We start from the raw sequence: 27,659 nt of genomic DNA, 5'->3' as shown, positions 1-27,659 counted from the left end.
GCAATATAACACTTTTGGGGGGGGGGGGCAGAAATGCATTCCAAATGCCTACATTTCAACTTCTGGGAAAGCTCTAAAAGTTGTTATAAATATGGTAAGGTCCATAGAGGCAGATTTTTCAGATTGAGATGAAAAGAGAGAAAAAGGGACATTGGCCTATAGTTAAAAACTTGGAAGCTCTTGAGGATGTTACCCAACTGGAAATATAAGGCCAAAGATTCTTCAGTATATAAATTTTTCTATTTTTTCTTGTACAGCAGCCGCTATTTCCTGCTTATCTTGATTCATTTTTCTCATCAAGTGCTGAGAGTGAATATGTAATCAGGTTTAGTTTGTTTTTGTTGTTGTTAATCCTCACTCAAGGATATTTTTCCATTGCTTTTCAGAGAAAGTAGAAGGGAGAGGGGGAGACAGAGAGAGAGAAACATCGAATTGAGAGAAACACATCGATTGGTTGCCTCCCACAGGACCCTGACTAGAGCCTGGGATAGAGCCTGCAATGGTATGTGTCCTTCACGGTAATTGAACCCAGGACCCTTTATTCTGAAGGCCAGTGCTCTATCCACTGAGCCAAACCGGCCAGGGCAGGGTTAGGTTTTTACTTTGAGGTCATGTGGGAATAATTTTTTAAAATTTTAGGCATAATTTTAAGGAAAATGATTCTCATTGTTAAGCTATATAAACATGCCAAATTCAACATCTGTATTGAAATAATTTCCCAGTGCCTCATGGTAATAATACAAAAGCAAAATAACTCTATAGGTATTTTTGCATTTATTTTGTGTAAGACCAGACAACTGGTTTTTAAAAAAATCCTCACCTGAGGATATGTTTCTATTGATTTTGTTTGTTTGTTTGTTTGTTGTTTCTATTGATTTTAGAAAGAGGAAGGGAGAGGGGAAGAGAGAAAGAAACATCAATCAGCTGCCTCCCATATGCACCCAGACCAGAGATCCAACCTGCAACCTGGGCACATGCCATAACCAGGAATTGAACCCACGATCTTTCAGTCAGGACAACACTCCAGCCAACCAAGCCACACCAGCCAGGACCCAAACTACTATTTTATAGAGTACAGTCTTCATGACAAATTAACTACCTACCTAATAAAATGCATTTCACATAAAAAATTTATGCACATATTGTAAAACATTAAGTAAAGGTGTTAATTAAAATTATATATTATCTCTCTAATGTAAATTATTATGGATATATGATAAAAATAAAATAAGTAAATTATACTTCATAAACATGAAGAGAATAAAATCATGAAGAAAGCATCTATGAGTCTGTTTCTATTTTGTTTATTTTGTTCATTACATTTCACATGTAGTAAGTGAAATCATATGGTACTTGTCTTTTTCTGACTGGCTTATTTTACTTAGCATAATACTCTCCAGGTCCATCCATGCTGTTACAAAAAGTAAGATTTCTTTCTTTTTTATGGTTGGGTAGTATTCCATTGTGTAAATATACCACAGCTTTTTAATCCACTCATCTACTGATGGGCACTTGGGCTGCTTCCAAATCTTGGCTATCATAAATAATGCTGCAATGAACACAGGGATGCATATTTTCTTTCTAAGTGTTTCTTGTTTATATTTTCATAAGTGGAATCGCTGGGTCATAAGGCAGTTCCATTTCTAATTTTTTGAGGAAACACCATACTCTTTTCCACAGTGGCTGCACCAATCTGCATTCCCACCAACAGTGCGCAAAGGTTCCCTTTTGTCCACATCCTCTCCAACACTTGTTATTTGTTGATTTATTGAAGATAGCCATTCTGACAGGTATGAGGTGGTATCTTGATAGGAATTGTGTTGAATTTATAGACTATTTTGTGTAATATGGATATATTAATGATACTAATTCTTTCTAACCATGAACACAGTATATGCTTCCATTTATTTGTATCTTCTTCAGTTTCTTTCTTCAGTGTCTTATAATGTTTTGAGTACATGTCTTTTATGCCCGTGGTTAAATTTATTCTTAGGTATCTTATTCTTTTTCACGCAATTGTAAATGGTATTGTTTTCTTAGTTTCCCTTTCCGATAGTTAATTATTGGTGTAGAAAAATGAAGCTGATTTCTGGATGTTTATTTTGTATCCTGTTACTTCACTGAGTTCATTTAATCTGTTCTCATGGTTTGGTGGAATCTTTAGGATTTTTTATATACAGTATCATATCATCTGCAAATAACAGTTTTATTTCTTCCTTTCCAATTTTGATGCCTTTTATTTTTTTCTTGTCTGATTGCTGTGGCTAGGACTTCCAGTGCTATGTTGAACATGAGTGGTAAAAGTGAATATCTGTGTCTTTTTTTTTCTTTCAATTTTAAATGATAGCCTTGCTAGGTAAAGTAGTCTTGGTTACAGTTCCTTGCTTTTCTCACTTTGAATATTTTATGCCAATCTCTTCTGGCCTGAAATGTTTCTGTTGAGAAATCAACTTACATTTTATGGGAGCTCCCTTGAATATAACTGTCTTTCTTTTCCTGCTTTTAATATTCTCTTTTTGTCCTTTACCTTTGGCATTTTCATTATGATGTGTCGGTGTAGGCCTCTTTGTATTCATCTTGTTTGGGACTCTGCACTTCCTGGACTTGTATGTCTTTTTCCTTCACCAGGTTAGGGAAGTTTTTGTTCATTATTTCTTTTTTGTTTTGTTTTGTTTTGTTTTTTTGTTAACTCTCAACTGAGGATATTTTTCCATTGATTTTTAAGGAGAGTGGTAGAGAGAGGGAAAGACAGAGAAAAACATCAATATTAGAGAAACATATCTATTGGTTGCCTCCTGCATGAGTCCCGACCAGGGCCCAGGCTGGGGAGGAGCCTACAACTGAGGTACTTTCCCTTAACCAGAATTGAACCAGAACCCTTTGGACCACAGGCTGACACTCTAACCACTGACCAATACTGGCTAGGGTTCGGTCATTCCTTTTTTTAAAAAAATCTTTATTGTTGATATTATTACAGATGTCCCTCTTCCCCCCCCCCTCCCCCATAGCTCCCCTCCACCTGGTTCCCACCCTGCCCAGGCCCTCGCCATCCTATTGTCTGTGTTCATAGGTATTGCATACTTGCATATAAAATCTTTCTCCTGCACCCCCCCCACACCCCCTTCCCTCTGAGAATTGTCAGTCTGTTCCATTTTCATGCCCCTGATTCTATTCCATTCACCAGTTTATTCTGTTCATCAGATTTGTTATTCATTTGATTTTTAGATTCAATTGTTGATAGATATGTATTTGTTGCCACTTTGTTGTTCATAATTTTTTATCTTTTGCTTCTTCCTCTTCATAAAGAATACCCTTCAGCATTTCATATAATACTGGTTTGGTGATGATGAACTCCTTTAACTTTTTCTTGCCTGTGAAGCTCTTTATCTGACCTTCAATTCAGAATGATAGCTTTGCTGGGTAGAGTAATCGTGGTTGTAGGTTCTTGCTATTCATCACTTTAAATATTTCTTGCCACTCCCTTCTGGCCTGCATAGTTTCTGTTGAGAAATCAGTTGACAGTCATATGGGTACTCCCTTGTAGGTAACTAACTATTTTTCTCTTGCTGCTTTTAAGATTCTCTGTCTTTTGCTCTTGGCATTTTAATTATGATATATCTTGGTGTGATCCTTTTTGGGTTCCTCTTGTTTGAGGTTTTCTGTGCTTCCTGGACTTGTAAGTCTATTTCTTTCACCAAATAGGGGAAGTTCTCTGTCATTATTTTCTCAAATAGGTTTTTAATATCTTGCTCTCTCTCTTCTTCTGGCACCCGCATAATGTGGATGTTGGTATGCTTGAAGTTGTCCCAGAAGCTCCTTACACTATCTTCATATTTTTGGATTCTTTTTTCCTTTTGCTCTTCTGGTTGGGTGTTATTTGCTTCCTCATATTTCAAATCGTTGATTTGATTCTATGGATCCTCTAGTTTACTGTTGAATCCCTGTATATTATTCTTTATTTCAGTCAGTGTATGCTTAATTTCTGACTCGTCCTTTTCCATTTTTTTGGCATTCTCACTAAGATCCTTGAAAGCCTCACTAAGTCCTTTGGAGATTTCTAGAAGATTCTTGAGTAACCTTATAACTGTGGTTTTGAACTCTATATCCAGTAGTTTGCTTTCTATCATTTGTGACATGTTTCTTTGTCTTCGCATTTTGGCTAATTCCCGTGTTTGTTTCTATGTATTGGGTAGAGCTGCTAAGTCTCCTTGAGTTGATAGAGTGGCCTTGTGTAGTAGGTGTCCTATAGGGACCAGTGGCTCAGCCTCCCCAGTCACCTGAGGTGGACACTCTAGGTGTACCCCTTTGTGGGCTGTGTGTGCAGTCTTGTTGTAGTTGAGCCTTGATTGCTGTTGGTGTCACTGGGAGGAACTGACCTCCAGGCCAATTGGCTGTGAGGACCAGCTGCAACTATAATGGGAGAGCTGCTATGCAGGAGACACCCTTATGGAGCAGGACTTGCTTCAGTGGGGCTTTGGTGCTCACTGAGTCTGCCCCTTGAGTGTGTTGCTTATGGATGTGTAGAGTTGTAATCTGGTATAGTCTCACACTGACTACTGGGTACACTGGCTTTTGGGTCTCCAGGGAGGTGCAAAGTCAGCCACTGCCTGGGGCCACCCAGCTGGAGCTACAGAGAGATCTGTAGATTCCTCCTCTTTGTATTGGGTTTGGAAGTGTCCGGACGAGGCCCAGCTGTGAAGCAAGGCAGGCTGGTGTTGGTGCTGAGTCTTGGGCCTTTTATTGATAGGTTTGGGGCTCCCTGACCCAGCTGCAGCTTGTTTGACAGGTTTTAGCCTGAGAAAGGATAGGCCATTCATATGCAAAAGCCGCTGCACACAGCTTGGGTGGGGGTGGCGGGATTTCATGGAATCCAGGGCTGAGCAAACAAAAATGGCTGCCAATCAGCCCTGCACCTGGGGAGGTCCCAGCACGGGAGCAATGACCACTGCCTGAGAGCACCTCTGCCTGGAAGAAAGCCGCCCCCGAGTTCCTTCCCCAATGCCAGACAGCCCAGTTTCTCCTCATATGTGTCTGGGTCCCCCAGAGCCTCAAGCACGGAAGCTCAGAGGAAGTAGGAGCTTTTAAGTTCAGTTCATGGTGCTGGCCTTTTAAGAGGAACAGCTGGACCCAGCCGGGTGTGGCTCAGCGGTTGAGCGTTGACCCTGGAACCAAGAGGTCTGGTCCGATTCCTGGTCAGGGCACATGCCCGGGTTGCAGGCTTGATCCCCAGTGTAGGGTGTGCAGGAGGCAGCCAATCAATGATTCTCTGTCATCATTGATGTTTCTATCTCTCTCTCCCTCTCCCTTCCTCTCTGAAATCAATGAAGAAAAAAAAAAAAAAAAGAGGAACAGCTGGGTCTCCAGCAGCTCTGTGTCACTGAGCCCCAATCCGCACTGGTTTTTACAGCCTGTAGTTCTTACTGCCCGTATGGACTTCTTTTCCCAGCTCTGGGACCCTGGGTTGGCATGTGGTGTGGGGCTTGGACCCCTTGCTCCTCCCTCCGGGCAGCATCCGCAGAGGCAATCTCCCTCCGGATTAAAAAAGCGGCCCACGTGGGTGCCAGCCCAGCCCTTTCCATGCCTCCGCACCTCCTACCAGTCTCCGTGTGCTTTCTTCTTTACTTCTCTAGTTGTAGGACTTTCATTCAGCCAACTTTCCAGCGCTTCTGGATGATGGTGGTTCCGTATTTTAGTTGTAATTTTGATGTGGTTGTGGGAGGCAGTGAGTACAGGTGTTTGCCTATGCTGCCATCTTGTTTCATTATTTCTTAAAATAGGTTCTTGATTTCTTTCTCTCTTCTCCTTCTGGTAGCCCATATGATGTGGATGTTGTTATGTTTCACGTTGTCCCAAAGTTTCCTTAAATCAGCATTTGCCAGTCGGTGGTCTGTGGACCACTGGTGGTTTGTGAGTTCCGAAAGGTTGGCGACTGCTGGTTTAAGGAAATCTTTGGAGCAGCGATCACCAACTGGTGGTTCGAGGACCACTGGCGGTCTGTGAGGTCCAAAAGGTTGGCGACCGCTGCCTTAAACTATCCTCTATTTTCTTTTTGTTGCTCTGATTGGGTGCTTTCTATTATCTCATCTTCCAAATCACTGATTTGATCCTCTGCTTCATCTAACCTATTCCTTCTAGGCTATTCTTCATTTCAGATATTGTATTCTTTTCTGACTAGTTCTCATTCATGGTTTTCATGTCCTTTTTCATGCTTTTGAAGTTACCACTAAGTTTTTTGAGCATCCTTATAACCATATTTTAAAACTCTATAACTGGTAAATTGCTTGCCTCCATTTCATTTAGCTCTTTTTCTGGAGATTTCGCCTTTTCTTTCATTTGGGGCATGTTTCTTTGTCTCTCCATTTTTGCCGCCTTTTCGTGTTTGTTTCTATGTATAAGATAGATCGTCTATGTTTTGCAGTCTTTACAGGGTAGCCTTATATAGTAGGTGTCCTGTGGGATGTTGTAATATAGTCTTTTTGATTACCTGAGCTAGCTGCTCCAGGAATGTTCCTGTGTGGGTTATGTGAGCCTTTCTGTTGCAATTGCATTTGATTGCTATTGGTCTGTTCGTGCATGGGTCGACCCTCTGGCTGGCTGACTGAGAATTGACCTGACCACATCATACAAACTACTGTGCAGGTAGGTACTGACCACATGAAGCAGAATTTGCCTCAGCAGGGTCTGGTTCCTGCTGAGATCTTCCTTTTGATATGCCACTTGTGAAGCCAATTGGATTCTGCTCTGATGTCTAAAGCTGGTAACTGGGTGTGGGGTTCTGGGTCTCTTGGGAGGACTTGGATGTTGATTAATGTTACACTTTGCCTGTGACTGCTTCTGGGCAACCTGTTTGGAGCTACAAAGAGATCCACAGTTTGTGGCTGCCTCTGCTGGGCCTGGGTGTGCCAAGTTGTACATCAAGGCCAGCTTACACCAACACCAAGCCTAAGGGCAGGTCAGCAAAAGGCCCAGGGTCTCTACCTGTCTCTATCTGCTGGTTCTCTGTTAGGCTCAGTCCCACTGAAAGAGACTTTGGGGCATGAGGTAGTTTCTCAGTGAGTCACCAGGTAGGGGTGAGTGGTGTTCACCAGATTGAAACAGGTTCAAACTCTGCCACTGCTGCGTCTGAGGGCACTCAGCAAAAGTCCCAGGGTATACCAAGTCTACCTGCCGCCCACTGGGTGCCCACAGACCTTTGTTTGGGGCAGGCTCTGAAGGAGTCATCAGGGTGAGGCCCACAGAGTTTATCAGGCCCAAAGAGACCAAGATTTGGCTGTATGAAGGGAGGGCTTCGTACTGGTTGGGCCTTTGAGGGCAAACTAGATCCCATCCTAGAGCCACACAACTCCGTCTGTCCCAGCTTCTGCTTGGACCTCCTATAGAATGGAGCTCAGTAGGGTGGGGGACCTAGGAGTCAGGTGGGTCGGGCTAGTGAATGTCTGTCTCAGTGTGGCTTCTGTAAATCCTTGATTATAAATCTTGTTCAGCTAATCTTCAGTTAGTTATTCAGGATTTTAGTTGTAATTGCAGTTTTGTCTTAGGAGGAAGTGGAGGTAACTTCCACATTCTCCACTGCCATCTTGGATCTCCAACTGAAAATTACCATCACCTTATTTCAACAGCCCAGATATACTAGGGTACTATTCTATAAAATATAATAAAATCTGACATAAGACTGAAATGTGTTTGCCTGTTGTGTTCTGCATAGGCTCAGACCTATTCTTTTGAAATGTGCAAAATTGAATGAGTGAACCCTTGATTTTGATGAAAATGATTTTAAAACTATGAAATAGTACATTTTGGTAATAAAAATACCATATTGTTTTGGACTACTGGAAACTGGTATAGTTATTAACTGTTACGTTAATGTTAATATGTAGGTCAAGGTAGAGACTATACCTTGTAAAAGGATTTAGAATGGTTGTAGATGTAGCACTTAGATTTTTAATGTACTTTATTAAAAGTGTTTACTGCTGGTAATGCCATTAATATTGAACCTACTTTGTAAATTGGTCTTTTTCATTAGAGAAGATTAATAATTGCCTTTTTTTAAATACAGCAAAAATGTGTTTCCTATTCAAGTAATTTTTATTGCAAAATTTTTTAGCCATCCTATAATATAAACTCAATAATGTACAAAATAAAGCATATTTTACTCTTAAGTATATTTTTTCCTCTTCGTTCTTTTTTCTTCCTTTTTTCTTTGAATGCATTAAATTTAGTGGTTGTAGCCCTTTGTGAAGCAGGTGCTGCTCATTAGAGTGATTCTATATTTGGAAATATTAATACATAGACATTGTGATATACATCCCATTTTATTTAAACAAATATAATATTAGTGGGATAAAGTCTTTTAAATGACTGTGAAAGTTAATAGTCACTCTTTTGTTTTAAAATGTTTAGCATAGGTCTTATTTATGTATTTTTTCTTATTAGGCAAGAAGTTTTGAAATGGAATGGATGGGGATATAATGATTCCAAGTTCATCTTCAATAAGAAAGGCCAAGTTGAGTTGACTGGGAAAAGGTAACTGTTTATTCTTCCTTTTGTTATTTTTTTCCCCACTTTTTTTTCTATGAAAAATTTTACTATTTATTTATTTATTTATTTATTTATTTATTTATTTATTTTTAATAAATCTTTATTCAGATTATTGCAATTGTTTCTCCTTTTCCCCCCATAGCTCCCCTCCACCCAGTTCCCACCCCACCTTCTGCCCTTCCCTCCCCCCAACTGTCCTCATCCATAGGTGTATGATTTTTGTCCAGTCTCTTCATGAACCCCCCATACCCATTTCCCCCTGAGAATTATCAGTCCACTCCCTTTCTATACCCCTGATTCTGTTATATTCACCAGATTATTCTGTTCCTCAGGTTTTTAATTCACTTGATTTTTAGGTTCACTTGTTGATGGATATGTATTTGTTGTTCATAATTTTTATCTTTACTTTTTTCTTCTTCCTCTTCTTAAAGAATACCTTTCAGCATTTCATATAATACTGGTTTGGTGGTGATGAACTCCTTTAGCTTTTTCTTATCTGTGAAGCTCTTTATCTGCCCTTCAATTCTGAATGATAGCTTTGCTGGGTAGAGTAATCTTGGTTGTAGGTTCTTGCTATTCATCACATTGAAAATTTCTTGCCACTCCCGTCTGGCCTGCATAGTTTCTGTTGAGAAATCAGCTGACAGTCGTATGGGTGCTCCCTTGTAGGCAACTAACTGGTTTTCTCTTGCTGCTTTTAATATTCTCTCTTTGTCTTTTGCTCTTGGCATTTTAATTATGATGTGTCTTGGTGTGGTCCTCTTTGGATTCCTTTTGTTTGGGGTTCTGTGCGCTTCCTGGACTTGTAAGTCTATTTCTTTCCCCAGGTGGGGTAAGTTTTCGGTCATTATTTCTTCAAATAGGTTTTCAGTATCTTGCTCTCTCTCTTCTTCTGGCACCCCATAATTCTGATGTTGGTACGCTTGAAGTTGTCCCAGAGTCTTCTTACACTATCTTCAACTTTTTGGATTCTTTTTTTTTGCTTTTTGCTTTTTGCTTTTTCAGTTGAGTGTTTTTTGCTTCTTTGTATTTCAATTCTTTGACTTGATTTTTGTGTTCCTCTTCTCTGTTTTTGGGTCTCTGTATAATATTTTTTATTTCAGTCAGTGTATGTTTAATTTCTAGTTGGTCCTTTTTCATATCTTTGAGGGTCTCATTATATTTATCGGCCTTTTCTTGGATATTCTTAAAAAGCCTTATAACCGTGGTTTTGAATTCTATATCCAGTCGTTTGTTTTCCTCCATTTCTTTCGTTTGTGATCTGATTCTTTGACGCCGCATTTTCACTGCTTCCCTGGGTTGGTAAGGTAGATTTGTGTGCTAGGTTTCCAATATGGCCCAGTGGGTCTGCCTCCCCGGTTAACCTGAGGTGGACACTCTTGGTGCACCCCTTTGTGGACTGTGTGTACAGCCTTGTTGTAATTAAGTCTTGATTGTTGTTGGTATCACTGGGAAGAATTGACCTCCAGGCCAGTTGGCTGTAAGGATCAGCTGTGTCTATGCTGGGAGAAGTTCGGTGCTGGAGACAGCCTTATAGGATTAGACTTGCCAAATTGCAATAGCCTCTGTGCTCAGCTTGGATGGGGTGGAGTCTCAGTCTTGGCTTCCCGTCAGCCTTGCCCTTGCACGCACGTGTGCTCCTTCAGTGTTCTGCCTTCCCTGGCTCCCAAGTCTCCGCCCGAGAGTCCAGAGTCCCCCCACAAGAGCATGGGTCCCCAGGGGCTCGCCTGGAACTAGGGTTCACTGCAGTCAGAACTGGGGCTCAGTGCAGTCAGGAGCCTCCGACTCCCTTCCACTAGGGAAAGCCTGTCGCAACCTCCGCAGCCTTTGTGCGCACTGGCACGCACGCGCCTTCAGACTTCTGCCTTCTTCGGCTCCCGAGTCTCCGCCCGAGGGTCCAGACTCCCCCCGTAAGAGCGTGGGTCCCCAAGGGCTCCCCGGAACTGGGGTTCAATGCAGTCAGAACTGGGGTTCAGTGCGGTCGGGGGCTTCCTTCCCCCTTCCGCCAGAGAAAGTCAGCCAGGCTCTCAGCCGCCCTTCCTCTCTGCGCGCACAAAGACCCTTTGCCGTACCTCCAATTCTCTGAGCTTTTCTCTTTCCTTCTAGTTGTAGAATTTTCACTCAGCCAGCTTTCCTGTGGTTCTGGATGGTGTCCGTTCTGTCTTTTAGTTGTAGTTTTGAAATTGTTGTGCGAGGCAGCAGTTTAGGTGCTTACCTATGCCGCCATCTTGGTTTCTCTCCTCTATGAAAAATTTTAAACATAAATAACAAACATAATGTGCAATAATAGACATACATAACAATAGAATAATGCAATGACTCCTCCCTCCCTCCATTTAAAATTTACCAGTATTTTGCAATAATTGCTTCTTTTCTTTAGTATTTCAAATTCTAACATTTTTATGTCAGTTCTAAATGTTTATATATGTATCCCTTAAAAAATGAGGACCCAATATAGCCACTCATACAATATCATTGTCATACTCCCTAAAATAATAAATTTTAATAATATATCATTATCCAGTCCACATTCACATTTTCCCAGTTGTCTCAAAATCCCATTTTTATAGGTAGTTTGTTTGACTTAAAATGTAAATAAGTTCTGCTCATATTACCTAATCCCCATTCCATTGATTTGTCAAAATTAACTCCATTTTTTGTTGTTGTTGTTAATCCTCACCTGAGGATATTTTTTCCATTGCATTCAGAGAGAGTAGAACAGAGGGAGAGAGGGATGGAAAGAGGGAGGAGGAGAGAGAGGGAGAGAGAGAGAGACAGACAGACAGGGAGAGATACATTGACTGGTTATCTCCTGTTCACACCCCAACCTAGGATGGGGAGGGAACCTGCAACCCAGGTACATGCTCTTGGCTGGGAATCGAACTCATGACCCTGGTGCACGGGCTGGCACTCTAACCATTGAGCACCACCGGCCAGGGTCAAAGTAACTCCATTTTTAATTCTGAGCATTTATATTTGGATGTGGGTTATTATGGAAGGTGAACAATTTTTGGTGAATATAAATTAGTTTTCTGAGATATATTAGGGAAGAAGTGATGAAGAAGGATCAGGCATTTGTTTGATAGCTTTCACATTTCTGAAATGTTTTTGTTAATGTGTTGATAAGAATATTAAAGAATATTTGTATTGCACTTGGGATGGTGAACACACAATACAGTGTACAGATGATATGTTGTAGAATTGTGCACCCGAAACCTGTTAACCATTGTCACTCCAATAAATTCAATAAAAGGGGGGAGAAAGAATATTTGTACTGTTACTATTCCAGATACAGACAATTGTAAAATAAGTTCATAGTTGATTGTAAGCAACACTGACTCTGCCAAAGCTGGTATTTTGGGTTTGCCTATTGAATTTTGATAGAAATTTTTTGAAAGGACAGTGCGTATAAATATATAATATTTGAGTGCTGGCTCTAAAAATAAAAAAAATTGAGGCTAGGTAAAAATTGGATCAGCTATATTATGAATCTGTATCAGTATTGTACTTTGACTTAATATCTATTGGGCATTAATATGCTTGGATTAATACTTTTAAAATGTATAAACTATGTCAATATATTGAAATATCAGCAAGAAAACTTTTATTCCTTTGGAGAAATTATTTTTCTTTGAAACATAATTATCCTATGTTTCTAACTTAAATATACTTTATACCTGAAACAAAACCTCAGGTGTAGTAACTAGGAACTAATTTTATTGAAGGCGTGAAGATGTACATTTGACCTTTGTTTTTCTTTTCTTTTTTTTTAATCCTCACCTGAGGATATGTTTTTATTGATTTTTAGAGAGAGGAATGGGGAGAGAGAGACAGGCATCGATGTGAGAGAGAAATATCGATAGGTTGCTTCCTGTAGGTGCCCTGACTGGAAATCAATCTTGCAACATTTTGGTGTATGGGACCAATCACCCAGTTAACAGGAAAAAATAAATATCTACATTCTCATTTCCAATCCTTGAGTATGGCTGGACAGCATGTTGGTTGGAGGCTTAGTTGAGAAATTGTATATAATTCAGGTAGAAGAAATTTCTGATTAAAATTAAATTTACCAGTGTTCTAGATGATGAGTGTTTTATGTTTTAAAGAGAATAATATCTAATACAGTAGAAACTTATCTATGTAGAGATTGTCTTTATACAATCTTCTTCGGGGATGGGGTGAGGGGAGTGAATCTTCTGATCTTAGGAAACCAATTCTCAGACATTGTCTTCATTTCTTTCTTTCTGTCTCTTTTGACCTTGAAGGTATAGCATGTTTGTTTTATAGGAGGGAACAAATAGTCAACTTGTACTTCAGCACAGTGCCTTTGAAAGCAAAGAATTTATCTGTTGACATTAGACATTAGACATTGGAAGATTGCTGCTGGTGCCACTCTAATCAGGATAGATTCAATAAAGGCCTCCTTTTTTTGCATGGTTGACTCCTGAGTTAGAGTCCAGTGGAGGAGGTGGGAAGAGGACGGGATGGTGGGAGCAAGTTGCATATGACTAGCAGAGCCTGCAAAGGGAGACCAGGAAAGTGGATGTTGGGCACATTTGACTTACTGATGGCAGGCAGTCTTTGGTTCCCACTAAGACTCATCCAGAGGTTAATTCTCCATACACAGAAATGGAATTTAGTCATCTATAATAGAGTTTAGTCAACTTATAATAAGTTACCTGTGACAAAAATTTCTATTGTTCCAGTAAGAGTCAAAGGGTAGAAGAATAAGAAGTTTGTGATATTCCTAAAATAGAAAATGGAGTTGTGACTAGAAAGGATGAGTGGAAGAAAATACTGATTTGGCTGAACAGTATTAATTTGCCCTTTTGTTATTAATACTAGATTATAAGGAAAATTTTTGAAATTTTTTTGTTAAGACTTGCTATTATGGCTTTGTAGGGGACTAAACAAATATAGACCCTTTGCCCTCTATAACCACATAGGAAACATGGATAAAATACACAAGAAAGAAATATAACAGAGTCAGAAAGAAAGGAAGGGAAATCGTTAGATGCCAGAAATTAATAGTGACTCTCAATGAAAATTTATGGAGATTCCCTTTTTTCTGCTCCAGAAATCATTGAAAAGTTAGGAAATTTTTGAGGAAATGTGATTGATTGTATATATTTTTAGGAGGGTAACTTTGACATTTACAACTTAGCCATCAAATTAGAAGCAATTATTATAAGGTATTTTAGATCTTAGGGAAAAATTAGAAGTTTTTTCCCAAATGCAGTCTTATCTTCTGACAGATTTGTAATTTGTCAGTCTATAAATCCCTAGAATTATAATCCTGTTATTTTTATTTCTTCTGGATATGATGAATTTAGTCCTCCTTATTTTAAGCAGCAGATGGGTAATACTTCAGAACTAGCGCTAAGACTTCTATAAATCAAATTTTTGAAAAGTGTCATTCTTTGACTTGAAAGGTTTCACAGCACAAGTTAGTGTTTACATGAAAAGAATTTGTCTGGGTTTGCTGCACATTGTATTTCCAGTGGCATAATTTTTCATTACATTTTATCTTAAGTATAAAAAGGCTATTATTGCTTAGCAGTTGTAGAACTCACTCTTGTAGATGGTTGCATCTGCTAATATTTTGCTGCCTATGCACTGCCCTGAGTTTAGTCATTATAAATCCTGACGTGCCCTTTCTTCTTGGATATTTATGCACACAGAGTTTTCTTTCCATGTATAGGGATTTCATTGGGCTTGTTCTGATTCTGTATCTTCTACAGTACAATCTACCTTGGTTCTAAGGAAAGGTGGTAATTTGATCTCACTTTATATTTTACAAAAAGACCATTTCTTAAAGTTCTCAAACTAATCTTCAGTCATGATAAAGATCTATTCAGTAGTCTGTTTCAACAATTGGTATAGGCACTTGGCTTTCCTCTTACCACATTTCTGGTAAAAGTTGCATGTTTGCTGCCAGTATGTTCACCCTACAAATAAAATGTCTTTGCAGCTTTGACTGAAGTGGGTTGTAAATTTTGAAAGAATAGGCGCCATATTATAATACTAATTTAGTGTATCCTGCAATGCATAATATAGAAAATAATATAGTAATTAATAAAGAGCAATACAAGAATAAACTGTGTTTGACCTTCTCACAACTATAGACCTACTTTTGCCCCAACCTGCATAGTAGTTTTATTTGGCTGTCCCATCATCAATTTTGGCAGGGGGTAGGGAGAGAAGTAAAGAAGGTGCAAGAACATTATAGTGAAAAAAATTACTGAATATAGCTACTGTGATTTTAAAAATGTCATTCATAAAGAATTTTAGTTTAATATCACTTGAAATGTGGAAAGGGAAGACTCAAACTAGAGGTAGCATCATATAGTGGCTAAGAGCACAGACTGACTAAAGCCTTATTCATAATATGATTCAAACCCTGGCTTTGTAACTTGTTAGCTCTGGGACTTGGAGTAAATAAATTACTTACTTAATTTCTTAATTTATTTAAATTCTCTGTGCCTTAGCTTCCTCATCTATAAAATGGGGATAATAATACTAAACTCACAATCTATATATATAAAAGCCAAGCGTCCAGAACAACCAGAACGACCGGTCACTATGACGCGCACTGTGGCCACCCCACCCTGACTGGCCCGGCCCCCCCAATCAGGGGTGGAGCCAGCCGGCCAACCTCCCATGGCCCCTCTCCCCGAACCAGCCAGGCCCCGATTGGCCCCTAATGGGGCGGGCAGCCGGACCCCACCCATGCACGAATTTGTGCACCAGGCCTCTAGTATTATTATAAGTTAATATACATAAAACACTTAGAACAATGCCTGGCACATAATATGTAATGTATTTACTTAATAAAAATGTAAAGTACTGTTTCAAAACATTTAAAAATTATTTTGATCTTTTCAGAGATTGGATTATTACTGTTTGCATATCAGCCTTCTTCATTATACTAATCTAGGGTAGGACAATTACTTTATTTCTTTATTTCTAGCACTTTTTTTTACCTCTGAAAAGTATTTCTAAAATTGAAAAGTTGAATCTCTAAACACTTGAGCTTTCTGCATCAACCTTCTCATATAAAATTTATATTGATGCTTTATATAAACTTTAAATAGGGATTGAGATAAAAGATATAGGAAACAAAATCAGAGTAGCAAATTTTGTGTTTTTTTTTCACATTATACCCACTCTGTAGTGCTCTTTTGTGTGTTTTAAATGTGTCATATCCTCTTCATGTAAAGTCTGAGAACCTTACAAATCTACAGGTGTATTTTCTATCCCCTGTTCTTATTCTAATTGCCACATTATAAACTCCATGATATGTTACAATTTATTAGACAGTCATAGTTTAAAGAAATTAAGAAATAGTCATTTATATTTACACACGTATTTACTCTTTCTGGTATTATGTATTTCACCTTGAAGATTTGAGTTTACATACTGTGTTACAATTCCCTTAAGCCTATAGATACTGCTTTAGCATTTGTAGTGTAAATCTGTTAGCACCACGTTCTTAAGTTCTCTTACTTATCATCTGAAAATGTCTTTATTTCACTTTTCTTTTGAAGGATATTTTCACTAGATATAGATTTCTAGGTTAACATGTTTTTCCTTTCAGCATTTAAAAAATGTTCATTTGTTTCCTGACCTTATTGTGTCTGATGAGAAGTCAGTCATAATTTTTATTGTTATCACATTGTATGTAATGTATCATTTTTCTTTAGATGCTTTTAAGATTTTTTCTTTTTCTTCTCTTTCTCTAATTGCAATTTGGCTGTGTTGTACCTAGTGTGAGTTTCTTTGAATTTATCCTCTGCAAGTTTTCTGACCTTCTTGAACTTCTAAATTTTTCTCTTTCATCAAATTTGGAAACTTTCAGCCATTACTTTTTCAAATGCTTTTTTTCTCTCCATTTATACATATGGTATTCTTTTGTTATTGTTCCAAAGGTCTCTGAAGCTCTATTCATTTTTTTCATTCTTTTTCTCTGTTCTTCAGTTTGTATATGTTTTATTGCTCTATCTGTTAAGACATCTTCAATCTGCTCTTAAGTTCCTTCAATGAATTTTTATTCCAGATTTTTAATTATAGAATTTCTATTTTGTTCTTTTTTTAAAATATATATTTTGTTGATTTTTTACAGAGAGGAAGGGAGAGGGATAGAGAACTAGAAACATTGATGAGAGAGAAACATCGATCAGCTGCCTCCTGCACACCCCCTACTGGAGATGTGCCCACAACCAAGGTACATGCCCTTGACCGGAATCGAACCTGGGACCTTTCAGTCCGCAGGCCGATTATCCACTGAGCCAAACCAGTTAGGGCTATTTTGTTCTTTTTATAGTTTTTATTTCTCTGCTGAGATTTCTTTCTGTTACCTGCTGGGAATATATTTCCTTTTTTGTCTTGTAGCATAGTTATAACTACTTTAAAAATCATTGTGTTCTATTTCCAATATCATGGATTATCTTTTTTTTTTTAAATAAATCTTTATTCAGATTATTACAATTATTTCTCCTTTTTCCCCCCATAGCTCCCCTCCACCCATTTCCCACCCCACCTTCTGCCCTTACCTCCCCCCCCCACTGTCCTCATCCATAGGTGTATGATTTTTGTCCAGTCTCTTCATGAACCCCCCATACCCCTTTCCCCCTGAGAATTATCAGTCCACTCCCTTTCTATGCCCCTGATTCTATTATATTCACCAGATTATTCTGTTCCTCAGGTTTTTAATTCACTTGATTTTTAGGTTCACTTGTTGATAGATATGTATTTGTTGTTCATAATTTTTATCTTTACTTTTTTCTTCTTCCTCTTCTTTAAGAATACCTTTCAGCATTTCATATAATACTGGTTTGGCGGTGATGAACTCCTTTAGCTTTTTCTTATCTGTGAAGCTCTTTATCTGCCCTTCAATTCTGAATGATAGCTTTGCTGGGTAGAGTAATCTTGGTTGTAGGTTCTTGCTATTCATCACATTGAAAATTTCTTGCCACTCCCGTCTGGCCTGCATAGTTTCTGTTGAGAAGTCAGCTGACAGTCGTATGGGTGCTCCCTTGTAGGTAACTAACTGTTTTTCTCTTGCTGCTTTTAATATTCTCTCTTTGTCTTTTGCTCTTGGCATTTTAATTATGATGTGTCTTGGTGTGGTCCTCTTTGGATTCCTTTTGTTTGGGGTTCTGTGGGCTTCCTGGACTTGTAAGTCTATTTCTTTCACCAGGTGGGGTAAGTTTTCGGTCATTATTTCTTAAATAGGTTTTCAGTATCTTGCTCTCTCTCTTCTTCTGGCACCCCCATAATTCTGATGTTGATACGCTTGAAGTTGTCCCAGAGTCTTCTTACATTATCTTCAACTTTTTGGATTTTTTTTTTTTGCTTTTTGCTTTTTCAGTTGAGTGTTTTTTGCTTCTTTGTATTTCAATTCCTTTTTTTTTTTTTTTAAATATATTTTATTGATTTTTTACAGAGAGGAAGGAAGAGTGATAGATATTCAGAAACATCGATGAGAGAGAAACATCGATCAGCTGCCTCCTGCACACCTCCCACTGGGGATGTGCCCGCAACCAAGCTACATGCCCTTGACCGGAATCGAACCTGGGACCTTTCAGACCGCAGACTGACGCTCTATCCACTGAGCCAAACCGGTTTTGGCTGTATTTCAATTCTTTGACTTGATTTTTGTGTTCCTCTTGTCTGTTTTTGGGTCTCTGTATAATATTTTTTATTTCAGTCAGTGTATGTTTAATTTCTAGTTGGTCCTTTTTCATATCTTCGAGGGTCTTGTTATATTTATTGGCCTTTTCTAGGATATTCTTAAAAAGCCTTATAACCGTGGTTTTGAATTCTATATCCAGTCGTTTGTTTTCCTCCATTTCTTTCGTTTGTGATCTGATTCTTTGACGCTGCATTTTCACTGCTTCCCTTAGTTGGTAAGGTAGATATTTGTGCTAGGTTTCCAATATGGCCCAGTGGGTCTGCCTCCCCGGTTAACCTGAGGTGGACACTCTTGGTGCACCTCTTTGTGGACTGTGTGTACAGCCTTGTTGTAATTAAGTCTTGATTGTTGTTGGTATCACTGGGAAGAATTGACCTCCGGGCCAGTTGGCTGTAAGGATCAGCTGTGTCTATGCTGGGAGAAGTTCGGTGCTGGAGACAGCCTTATAGGATTAGACTTGCCAAATTGCAATAGCCTCTGTGCTCAGCTTGGATGGGGTGGAGTCTCAGTCTTGGCTTCCCATCAGCCTTGCCCTTGCGCGCACGTGTGCGCTTTCAGTCCTCCGCCTTCCCCAGCTCGAGTCTCCGCCTGAGAGTCCAGACTCCCCCCACAAGAGCGTGGGTCCCCAGGGGCTCGCCTGGAACTGGGGTTCACTGCAGTCAGAACTGGGGCTCAGTGCAGTCAGGATCCTCTGACTGCCTTCCACTAGGGAAAGCCTGTGGCAACCTCCGCAGCCTTTGTGTGCACTGGCCCGCGCGCGCCTTCAGACTTCTGCCTTTCCCAGCTCGAGTCTCTGCCCGAGAGTCCAGACTCCCCCCACAAGAGCGTGGGTCCCCAGGGGCTCGCCCGGAACTGGGGTTCAGTGCAGTCAGAACTGGGGTTCAGTGCGGTCGGGGGCTTCCTTCCCCCTTCCGCCAGAGAAAGTCAGCCAGGCTCTCAGCCGCCCTTCCTCTCTGCGCGCACAAGGACCCTTTGCCGTACCTCCAATTCTCTGTGAGCTTTTCTCTTTCCTTCTAGTTGTAGAATTTTCACTCAGCCAGCTTTCCTGTGGTTCTGGATGGTGTCCGTTCTGTCTTTCAGTTGTAGTTTTGAAATTGTTGTGCGAGGCAGCAGTTTAGGTGTTTACCTATGCCGCCATCTTGGTTTCTCCCGCTCATGGATTATCTTGAGGCAAGTTCGTGGTAATTTCCCTCTCTCGATTATGGATTATACTTTCTTATTTGTTCATATCTAGTAATTTTGGAATGTATCTTGGACATTGTTTATGGTATGTTGTAGAGACTCTGGATTCTGTTACATTCTTTTGAAGAGGCTTTTTTTTACACATCAAGCAGTTAACTTGACTGATCTCAAACTCCCAATTTTCCTCGGTGGTGGCAAGCAGCTGGGCTTAGTTGGGCTGCTTAGTGTCTGCTCCATAGATGTGTAATTCAAGTCAGCCTAACATTTGGACAGAGTATATAGAGGTTCTTCTCTGACTCTCTCCTTTTCTGTGATTTCCCTGTACTTTTTCCAGCTGTGTGCTCACTTCAAACACTGTCCTCTGGTTCTTCAAGCCAGGAAGACTAGGTTTTCTGCACTTTTGTTTCTTTTTGTGGTACCAGCTGGGGCTTCCCCTCAAGCTAAAGCTTGTTTAAAAAAAGTAAAAGGAAACTTATGTAGTGCTGTTTCCTTCTTCCAAACACACTCCCTTATTGTCTGCTTTTGGTCTGTATATACTGCCTTCAGATAGTTGGGTTTTATTTGTTTTGTTTTTGTCCAGAGTTTATAATTATATGTGAGAGGATTGGTTGGATAGGCACTACTTGACCACTACTAAAGCAGAATCTAAGATTTAAATTTAAATGAGGATAACTTACTCTAATGTTTTACCTTTTTGTACCTTAGGTACCCACTTAGTGGCATGATTTTACCAACTTTTAAAGAATGGATTGAAAATACCCTTGGAGTAAATTTGGAGCATAAAACTACCTCGAAAGTAAGCAAATAAGAATGCTTATGAATATGCTTAACTCTGTGTGTACGTATATGTTTAATTCTAAATTAATTAGATTTATCTTTGTAATTTGTTATAGTTGTTTTAATGCATATTTTTTGTTTGTTTGTTTAGAAGTTTGCTAGTTATAGTGACCTTGTTAGAGTGTAGTTTCACTTTTCTGTAAGTGGGGTTAGAAAACTCTACCCTGTATACATATCAAACCAACATTCTTAGTATTTATGTTATGATTTTATTATTTATTGTTATTTTCTATGGCATGATATTCTGCATGTCCCTCAAACTGGCTATAAGTTCCATAAGTGCAAGGGCTATGGTTAACACTTTGTTCTCCATTATATCCACCTCCGCCATGTTATCAGTGAGTACTTATTTAATTTATTTAGAAATCCACTGATACATTTTATTCTTGTAATTAAACTAGGCTAAACAATTAATTCTTTCTCTTCCCAAACCAAATCTTTTAACTTTTCTTAAAATATCTCTTTTTAATCTCCTTAATTCTCTCTCTATTGACTATTTATAATTACTTTTTTTTACATTGATGCAATCTATATACCATATTCAGAAATTTCACCAGTTTTATTTACAAGCACCTTTTTCAGATTTCACCAGTTTTATTTACATGCACCTTTTTTTTCATGTTTTTGAGCCCTTTTCAATTTTCAGTAACTTAACAAACTAGGGATCTGCATGTTTTGTTGGGGTTTTTTTTATTTCCTTCCACTATAGGGTAGATTTCATGAGGCCAAAATTTTTTTCCTATTAAATTGACCACTGTCTCCCCAGGGCCTAGAACAGAGCTTATGTTATACACTCAATAAGTATTTATTATCTAAATATATAATAATCCCACAGGAGGTTGGTTCCAGGACCCTTGTGGTTATCAAAATCTGTGGATACTCAAGTCCCTTATACAAAATACTGTAATATTTGCTTATAATCTATTTTTGCATATAATCAACAGCAGGGTATGCCTACATATCACTTCATTCTCATGGATTCAGCTTGGCCCATTACAAATCCAAATTTTGCTTTTGTGAACTACCAGGGACTTAAAAAAATTTTTTTTTTTTTTTAATCTACCATTGGTTGAATCTGTGGATGCAAAACCCACAGATACCGAGGGCCAACTATGTGACTAAAAATTAAATAGAGGTCCTTAATAAAATACTAAAAGGCTATGTAAATGTCATATATTTTTCTTTACATATTTTTATATTTTCTTGTTTCCAAATTCTATATCATGGTTGTTGTTTTTCTTAACAGCTTGGGGAGCCATTTATAGATCTCTTTCTATATGCTAGGTAATATTAGGTGCTTTTCACAAAAATTATCACATTTAACCTTCTGTCCTAATGGCAGCTGTATAAATTTGGTGATGATAAAATGTAATTTAACAGACCTAGAAGCCAAAGCTCACAGAATTTGGGTGACTTGCCCAGTGTCAGATAGCTTTAAAGTTAAAGATTAATTTTTCTAGTTACCTATTAGTTGAAATTAAGTATCAAGTTTATAATTATGTTATGAGTTTTAAAGCTATCCTATAAAATGGGTTTATAACTTATATTGTGAGTTTTTTTGCTCTTCATTTTTAATTATAGTGGTAGTATAGGAGATGATAAATTTTATCTATACATCAAGTTGCTTTCTCCTAGTCTTCTTATTTTAAAATTGAAGATTTGAGACTTTGCTATCTTCCTTGTTCTTGATTGTAATCTTTAGAAATAATAAAAAGGTGGATCGTAGAAGTAAAAGAGGAAACCTAAGGTTTCTGTAAGTTATGTTATAGAATGTGATTAACCAGACCATTTCCAATTTGTAACTATCACAAGGTTGGTTTCCATACATATTATTTGGTATTTTCATACACTTCTGTCTTAGTTTGGATATAAAAACATTTTATATTTTATAGTCACTCACCCTAACAGAGGCATTCAAAATTTATTTTATAGAAATAAGCCAAAGTAACCTATTTTATTTTCTAGGCATCCTTAAGTCCTAGTGATACACCTCCTTCTATTGTAAATGAAGATTTTCTTCATGAGCTTAAAGAAACTAATATTTCATATTCACAAGAAGCAGATGATCGGGTATTTAGAGCTCATGGTGAGCAATTTTATATAAATGCTATTTTTTTAAATTTTTAAAAAATTTCCTGTAATTTAAGATGTTTTTTCATTTTATTTTTTAAACCACAAAATAGGTCATTGTCTTCATGAGATATTTTTGCTCAGGGAAGGAATTTTTCATCGAATTCCTGATATAGTTTTATGGCCAAGTAAGTTTTTCTTTTTCTTGTCTTTTAATTTAGTATTGTTAAATTTTAAGTAAATTTAGTATTGGAAATATGTAATTTTTAACATATAAGTTGTGAAGAATAAAGCTGTATTTTTAAAGTTTGCTAGAGGTCATAAGGTTCTTTCTTGATCTGATCATCCTGATTTTGTTGTTGATTATTAAGTCTTCATTTTAAATTAATTAATTAATTACCTTAAGGAGATCAGTAGAAATAAATATCATATTGGGAGGTTAGTAGAAACATGTATTTTTGTTTAATTTAAAAGCTTAATGAAGTTAGTAACAATAATGATATATTCAGACCATTAATTAAAATAATTAAACTCTTAATTAAAAATAATTGATTACCGCAAACTAATAATAATTTGTTGATATCAGCTGGTGAGCTAAAAAAAGCATGGTGATCAGATGGTAAAGCAAGTTGTTTAATAAACATATTGTCTTTGATATGAATAGTTAAATTTTGAGAAATTAATTTCAGTTTTTTGGCTTGATATAGATGGTAGATGAGCTTTCTGTTATTTTGCTCTGCTGATGCAGTATATTTATATATATGGTTTTTATACCCATCTCTTCTGTCAGAAAATTTAAAGCAGAACAGGTATATTGTTCCTTACTGTCCATAACTGCCTTTTTTTAGAAAGTTCCACTGATCTTCTGATCCATTTTCCTCTTTACACTCTATGAAAGAAGTATATAAAGTATTTTTTTAAATGGCTTATTCATGGACTCTCAGTTCTTAGATGTGATCCTTTTATTTTACAGGGAGTATCTGAGAGAAAAGTCATACTTTAATTTGGGGAAAGGAGGGAGGTGTCATACATAGCAGGAATGTCCAAGATTATATGTAGCTGAGATGAAATTACTTTCCTATACTTGTGATGTATATTTTTCTGTGTATTTGGGAATAGTATGGAATAAGTCTTTGGTCTCTGTTAGTTTAAAAATTAGCAGCTCCTGAAAAGAATATGTAAAATTTTGTGGTCAAAGTATGATAAGGAACATGATATTTACATAGTTTAAGTGTCCCACCATATGATACATATTAATTATAAAAATTTTAGAGTGGAGAAACCTAGCAGGTATTATATTACCAAATGGTGAAAGTTAGCATTACTAGATATGCTGCTTCTCTACATTATGCACCTTCAGACATAACAAGCTGAGAAAGGCACATCACTACTGCGGAATTCCTGCCAAAATGTATAATCTGAATTTAATCATGAGAAAACATCATACAAACCCAAATTGAGGGATACTCTATGAAATAACTGACAAGTCCTCTTCAGAAGAGTCAAGATCATAATAGTCAAAGATAGACTGAAGTACTATCTCAGATTAAAGACGATTAGGGGACATGACAACTAAATGCACTGTGTGATCCAGGTCTAGAAAAGAGAACATTAGAGGAATAGTTGGCCAAATTTGAATAAACTCTGTAGATTAGTTAATAGTATTGTATCAGTGTCAATTGCTTGGATGTGATAATTGAACTATAGTTATGTAAGATGTAAGTATTTGCAGCTGCTGGGTGAAGGAAATTTTTTGTACCATTTTTGCAACTATTTTGTAAGTATGAAATTACTTCAAAATGAGAAGTTAAAAAGATAAATAATGAACAGTTTGTTTTAGTATAGCTATTTCATATGTTAATGAGAAAAGGTTACGTTATAGTCTCATATTTTGCAGGATTACCCAGAATTTATTTACGTTTCTGTGATTAATTTATTTTTCCTTTTTTCAACAGCATGTCATGATGATGTAGTTAAGATTGTGAATCTAGCATGCAAATATAACCTTTGTATCATACCATTTGGTGGTAGGTATTGTGTCATTTGAATTTTAATATATAAATTTATTTTTTCAATTTAAAATATTTGTATTTTAAATATTTGTGCCATCCACGGAAAACAAATATCTTTGTAATTATAATAAGGTTATTCTGAAAAATTGTTATGCTCCTCATATCTGTTCTAAGTAGAACTAAGAAGTGATATACCCTTAGTTCATGGCTTCTTTTCCATATGTATCCTAGTTGAAGCTGTGACTTTAATGCCTAGTAAGAATATGTTCCTGCTTTAGTAATTGCTTTCTAACCTTTATCCTTATGGAGAGAATATTTTTCAAAGGTTAAATATACCCAAGGTAAACCTTTGAGAAGGAATATAATGCAGCATAAAAGATCAACAAAGACACTGATGACCAAATCAGTATCTTTTAATAATGAGAATTAATACTGTTTTACACCTTAAGACAAATTTGATCTTTTTTGATCTTTTGTTAACCACATTATTTTAATAACTTTCACAAGCCAAAGGAAATTGTCTTTACTGACTGAATTGGCTATGATGGAATGGAAATGAGATCCCCCAAAATTAGAAGCTTCATATTCTTTCTTCAGCTGATATTTCCAGTTGAATTAATAAAACTTTTCTAATCAAAGGCACTACAGTGCTACTTTTATTTCTTTTCTTTTTTTTTTGTTAAACCTCACCTGAGGATATTTTTTCATTGCTTTTAGGTAAGAGTGGAAGGGAGGGAAGGAGGGAGGGAGACAGGAAGGAAGGGTGGCAGGGAGGGAGGGAGGTAAGGAGGCGGGGAGGGAAAGGTAAATATGGGTATGAGAGAGACACAGATTAGTTGCCTCCCACACACACTCTGACCAGGCCAGAGATCAAACCTGTAACCCAGGTGCATGCCCTTGACCGGAAATCGAACCCACGACCCCAAGCCACACCTGTCAGGGTTATAGTGCTACTCTTAATGAAACATTTTTCTAATTTTAAATGAATGACAAGCAAAATAGTGGTTACTGAGCACAGGCATGTTTTTAACAGACAATTCATGGTCTTACCTTGTAAAATTAAGCTGAATCTCATCAATCAACTCCCTCTATAGTTCTTACATTGTATCAAAGTGACTTCCACATGTTTTCTGTCCAAAACGCTTGGAAGTACCAATTAAGAATTTATTCTGATATATGTTGATGTAGATGTGGTTAAGAATTAACACCAGTATATTCTATATTGGTTTCAAGAAATTATTTTTCCTTTTACAGCAAATGGTAATGGAAAATAGGAGTACATTGTTTAAATACTTCTATGTATTATTTACTTTATATTAAAATCACTTTTCACCAAAGAACATACAAATTTGTTTTTGAATATCATATAGACAATTATAACTTGTTTTTATTCTAATGGTTTTTATTAAAACCATTTTTACATGAGGATATAAGATATTATATTAAGTGATAAATGAATCCCATAATTAGGGCAGAAAGGAAGTAATGGTGTCTCTAGTTTTATAGAATAGGTATTTTTATATTTTATTTTAAGCTATCTTTCCACAGTAATCATTAGCATAGAACTTTTCTAATCATGTTTTTGGAGTTTTACAAATTGCTAGGGGCTTCACTTGGGTGTGCCCAGGGGATGAAGCAACATTGTTTTCAGGCCCATAATAGTTCTTCATTTGGGCACACAGCGTAAAATAAAGGTGAGTTTGCTTTTAGTGTGTTAGCGTTTACAAATGACATTTTGCAAATTAGATGTAGGTATTATTTCTGTAGCAGGCCTGTTTGTATTAGGGATTAGCCATATGTATATAAGTTGTTTTCTATTTTGGCAGGAGGAACAAGTGTCTCATATGGCCTGAAGTGTCCTGCAGATGAGACAAGAACAATTATTTCTTTGGACACTTCACAGATGGTATATGATTATTAAGATACATTTAAAAATAGTGTTTAGTTTAAAAATTGTATTTTGGCTCAGTCTTAGTTGTCATCATTAAAGGGTATATTGTCCATTTTGTTTTAAATTAATTTTGTGGTTATATTTACCCTTGTGTTCAGGTTTCCAAAAGCTAAGCTCACTTTTACTGTAAGGCACATATTTTGATGGGTTCTACCAAATTGGCAGGTGAAATTGATGTTTGAAAAGCATGGATTGGAATATTGATGCAATACATTAATTTGTTAAAAAACAAATATTAGTTAACTAAAACAATATTAGCTAAGGTTAATTTGAATCACCAAAAACTTGTCCTTCAAATTTTTACTAATGCTGTTGCATTTTTTCATTTGGAAAAATAGAGGAGCTAAGTAATTTTAATGATAGGATACATTTTTGCAGTTTTGGCCATTGTGGTCCAAGAGTTGGATATTGTGGCCTGTTAAACTTTTTAAAATATATATTTGTATTCATTTCAGAGAGGAAGGGAGAGATGGAAATATCAATGATGAGAGAGAATCATTGATTGGCTGCTTCTTGCATGCCCCCTGACCAGGAATTAAACCGTTACCTCCTGTTTCATAGGTCAATGCTCAACCACTGAGTTATACACCAGTTGGGCTAAACTTTTAATTTGGGTATGAACTTTATCTTTGTATAGTCAACGATATTCCTGGTTACATATTCCTCATTATAATAAAAAAATATATTTTTAAATCTTCACCCGAGGATTTTTCCCCATTGATTCTGGAGAGAGAAGAAGAAGAGAGAGGGAAACATCAATGTGAGAAACATTAATCGGTTGCCTCCTGTATCTACCCCCACTGGGGATTGAACCCGCAACCTGGTTATATGCTTTGACTGGCAGTCGAACCTATGACCCTTTGGTGCACAGGATAATGCTCTAACCAGCTGAGCCACACTGGCCATTGTAAAAAGAATTTTTTTGTAACTTTAATTTTAAATTCCCTTAAACACCATTATTGGTTTGATCTTTCTTTTTTTCTCTACTATTTTAAAGCAAATTCTGGTATTTTGCTACTTTACACCTAAATATTTATGTGCATCTCTTTACCCAGTCAACATTTAGATTTTCTAGTTTTCTCAAAATTTATGTTCATTTGTTCAAAAGGGAATTCATACAAGGCCCACATTAAAATTTGGTTGTTTCCTTAAGTCTCATTGTAATTGAAGCCTTATTCTTCCTTTTTTAATGCTACTGACTTAGAGAAACTAGGTTATTTGTAATATAGACTATGTCATATTTTGAATTTGCCTATTGCGTCTTCTTTTAACTCTTCTTCTAGATTCTATATGTTCTCTAAACCTGAAGTTAGATATAAAATCTAGTTAGCTTTAGGCCTAGCTTTTAATATATATTTTTAAGCAAGAATATGTC

At 37.2% G+C, this 27,659-nt stretch overlaps 1 protein-coding gene across 4 annotated transcripts in view; it reads left to right on the top strand.

Annotated features, from left to right (window-relative positions):
• The window catches only part of AGPS (alkylglycerone phosphate synthase), a 147,798-nt gene that overhangs the window by 28,680 nt on the left and 91,459 nt on the right, over positions 1–27,659 (top strand). For 3 of the 4 annotated variants that reach the window (XM_080668775.1, XM_080668773.1, XM_080668774.1), the window contains exons 2-7: positions 8,434–8,523; positions 20,120–20,210; positions 22,217–22,337; positions 22,435–22,509; positions 24,277–24,348; positions 26,160–26,239. In XM_080668775.1, the coding sequence (XP_080524901.1) occupies positions 8,434–8,523; positions 20,120–20,210; positions 22,217–22,337; positions 22,435–22,509; positions 24,277–24,348; positions 26,160–26,239 (529 nt within the window). The remainder of the gene's footprint in view (positions 1–8,433; positions 8,524–20,119; positions 20,211–22,216; positions 22,338–22,434; positions 22,510–24,276; positions 24,349–26,159; positions 26,240–27,659) is intronic. The other variant, XM_080668772.1, reaches the window with a different exon arrangement.

This window comes from Plecotus auritus, assembly GCF_963455305.1.
Source record: "Plecotus auritus genome assembly, chromosome: 5".
In the NCBI taxonomy this organism is placed as follows: Eukaryota; Metazoa; Chordata; class Mammalia; order Chiroptera; family Vespertilionidae; genus Plecotus; species Plecotus auritus.
Note: the sequence above shows the minus strand (reverse complement) of the source record. Positions and strands in the feature narration are given on the sequence as shown.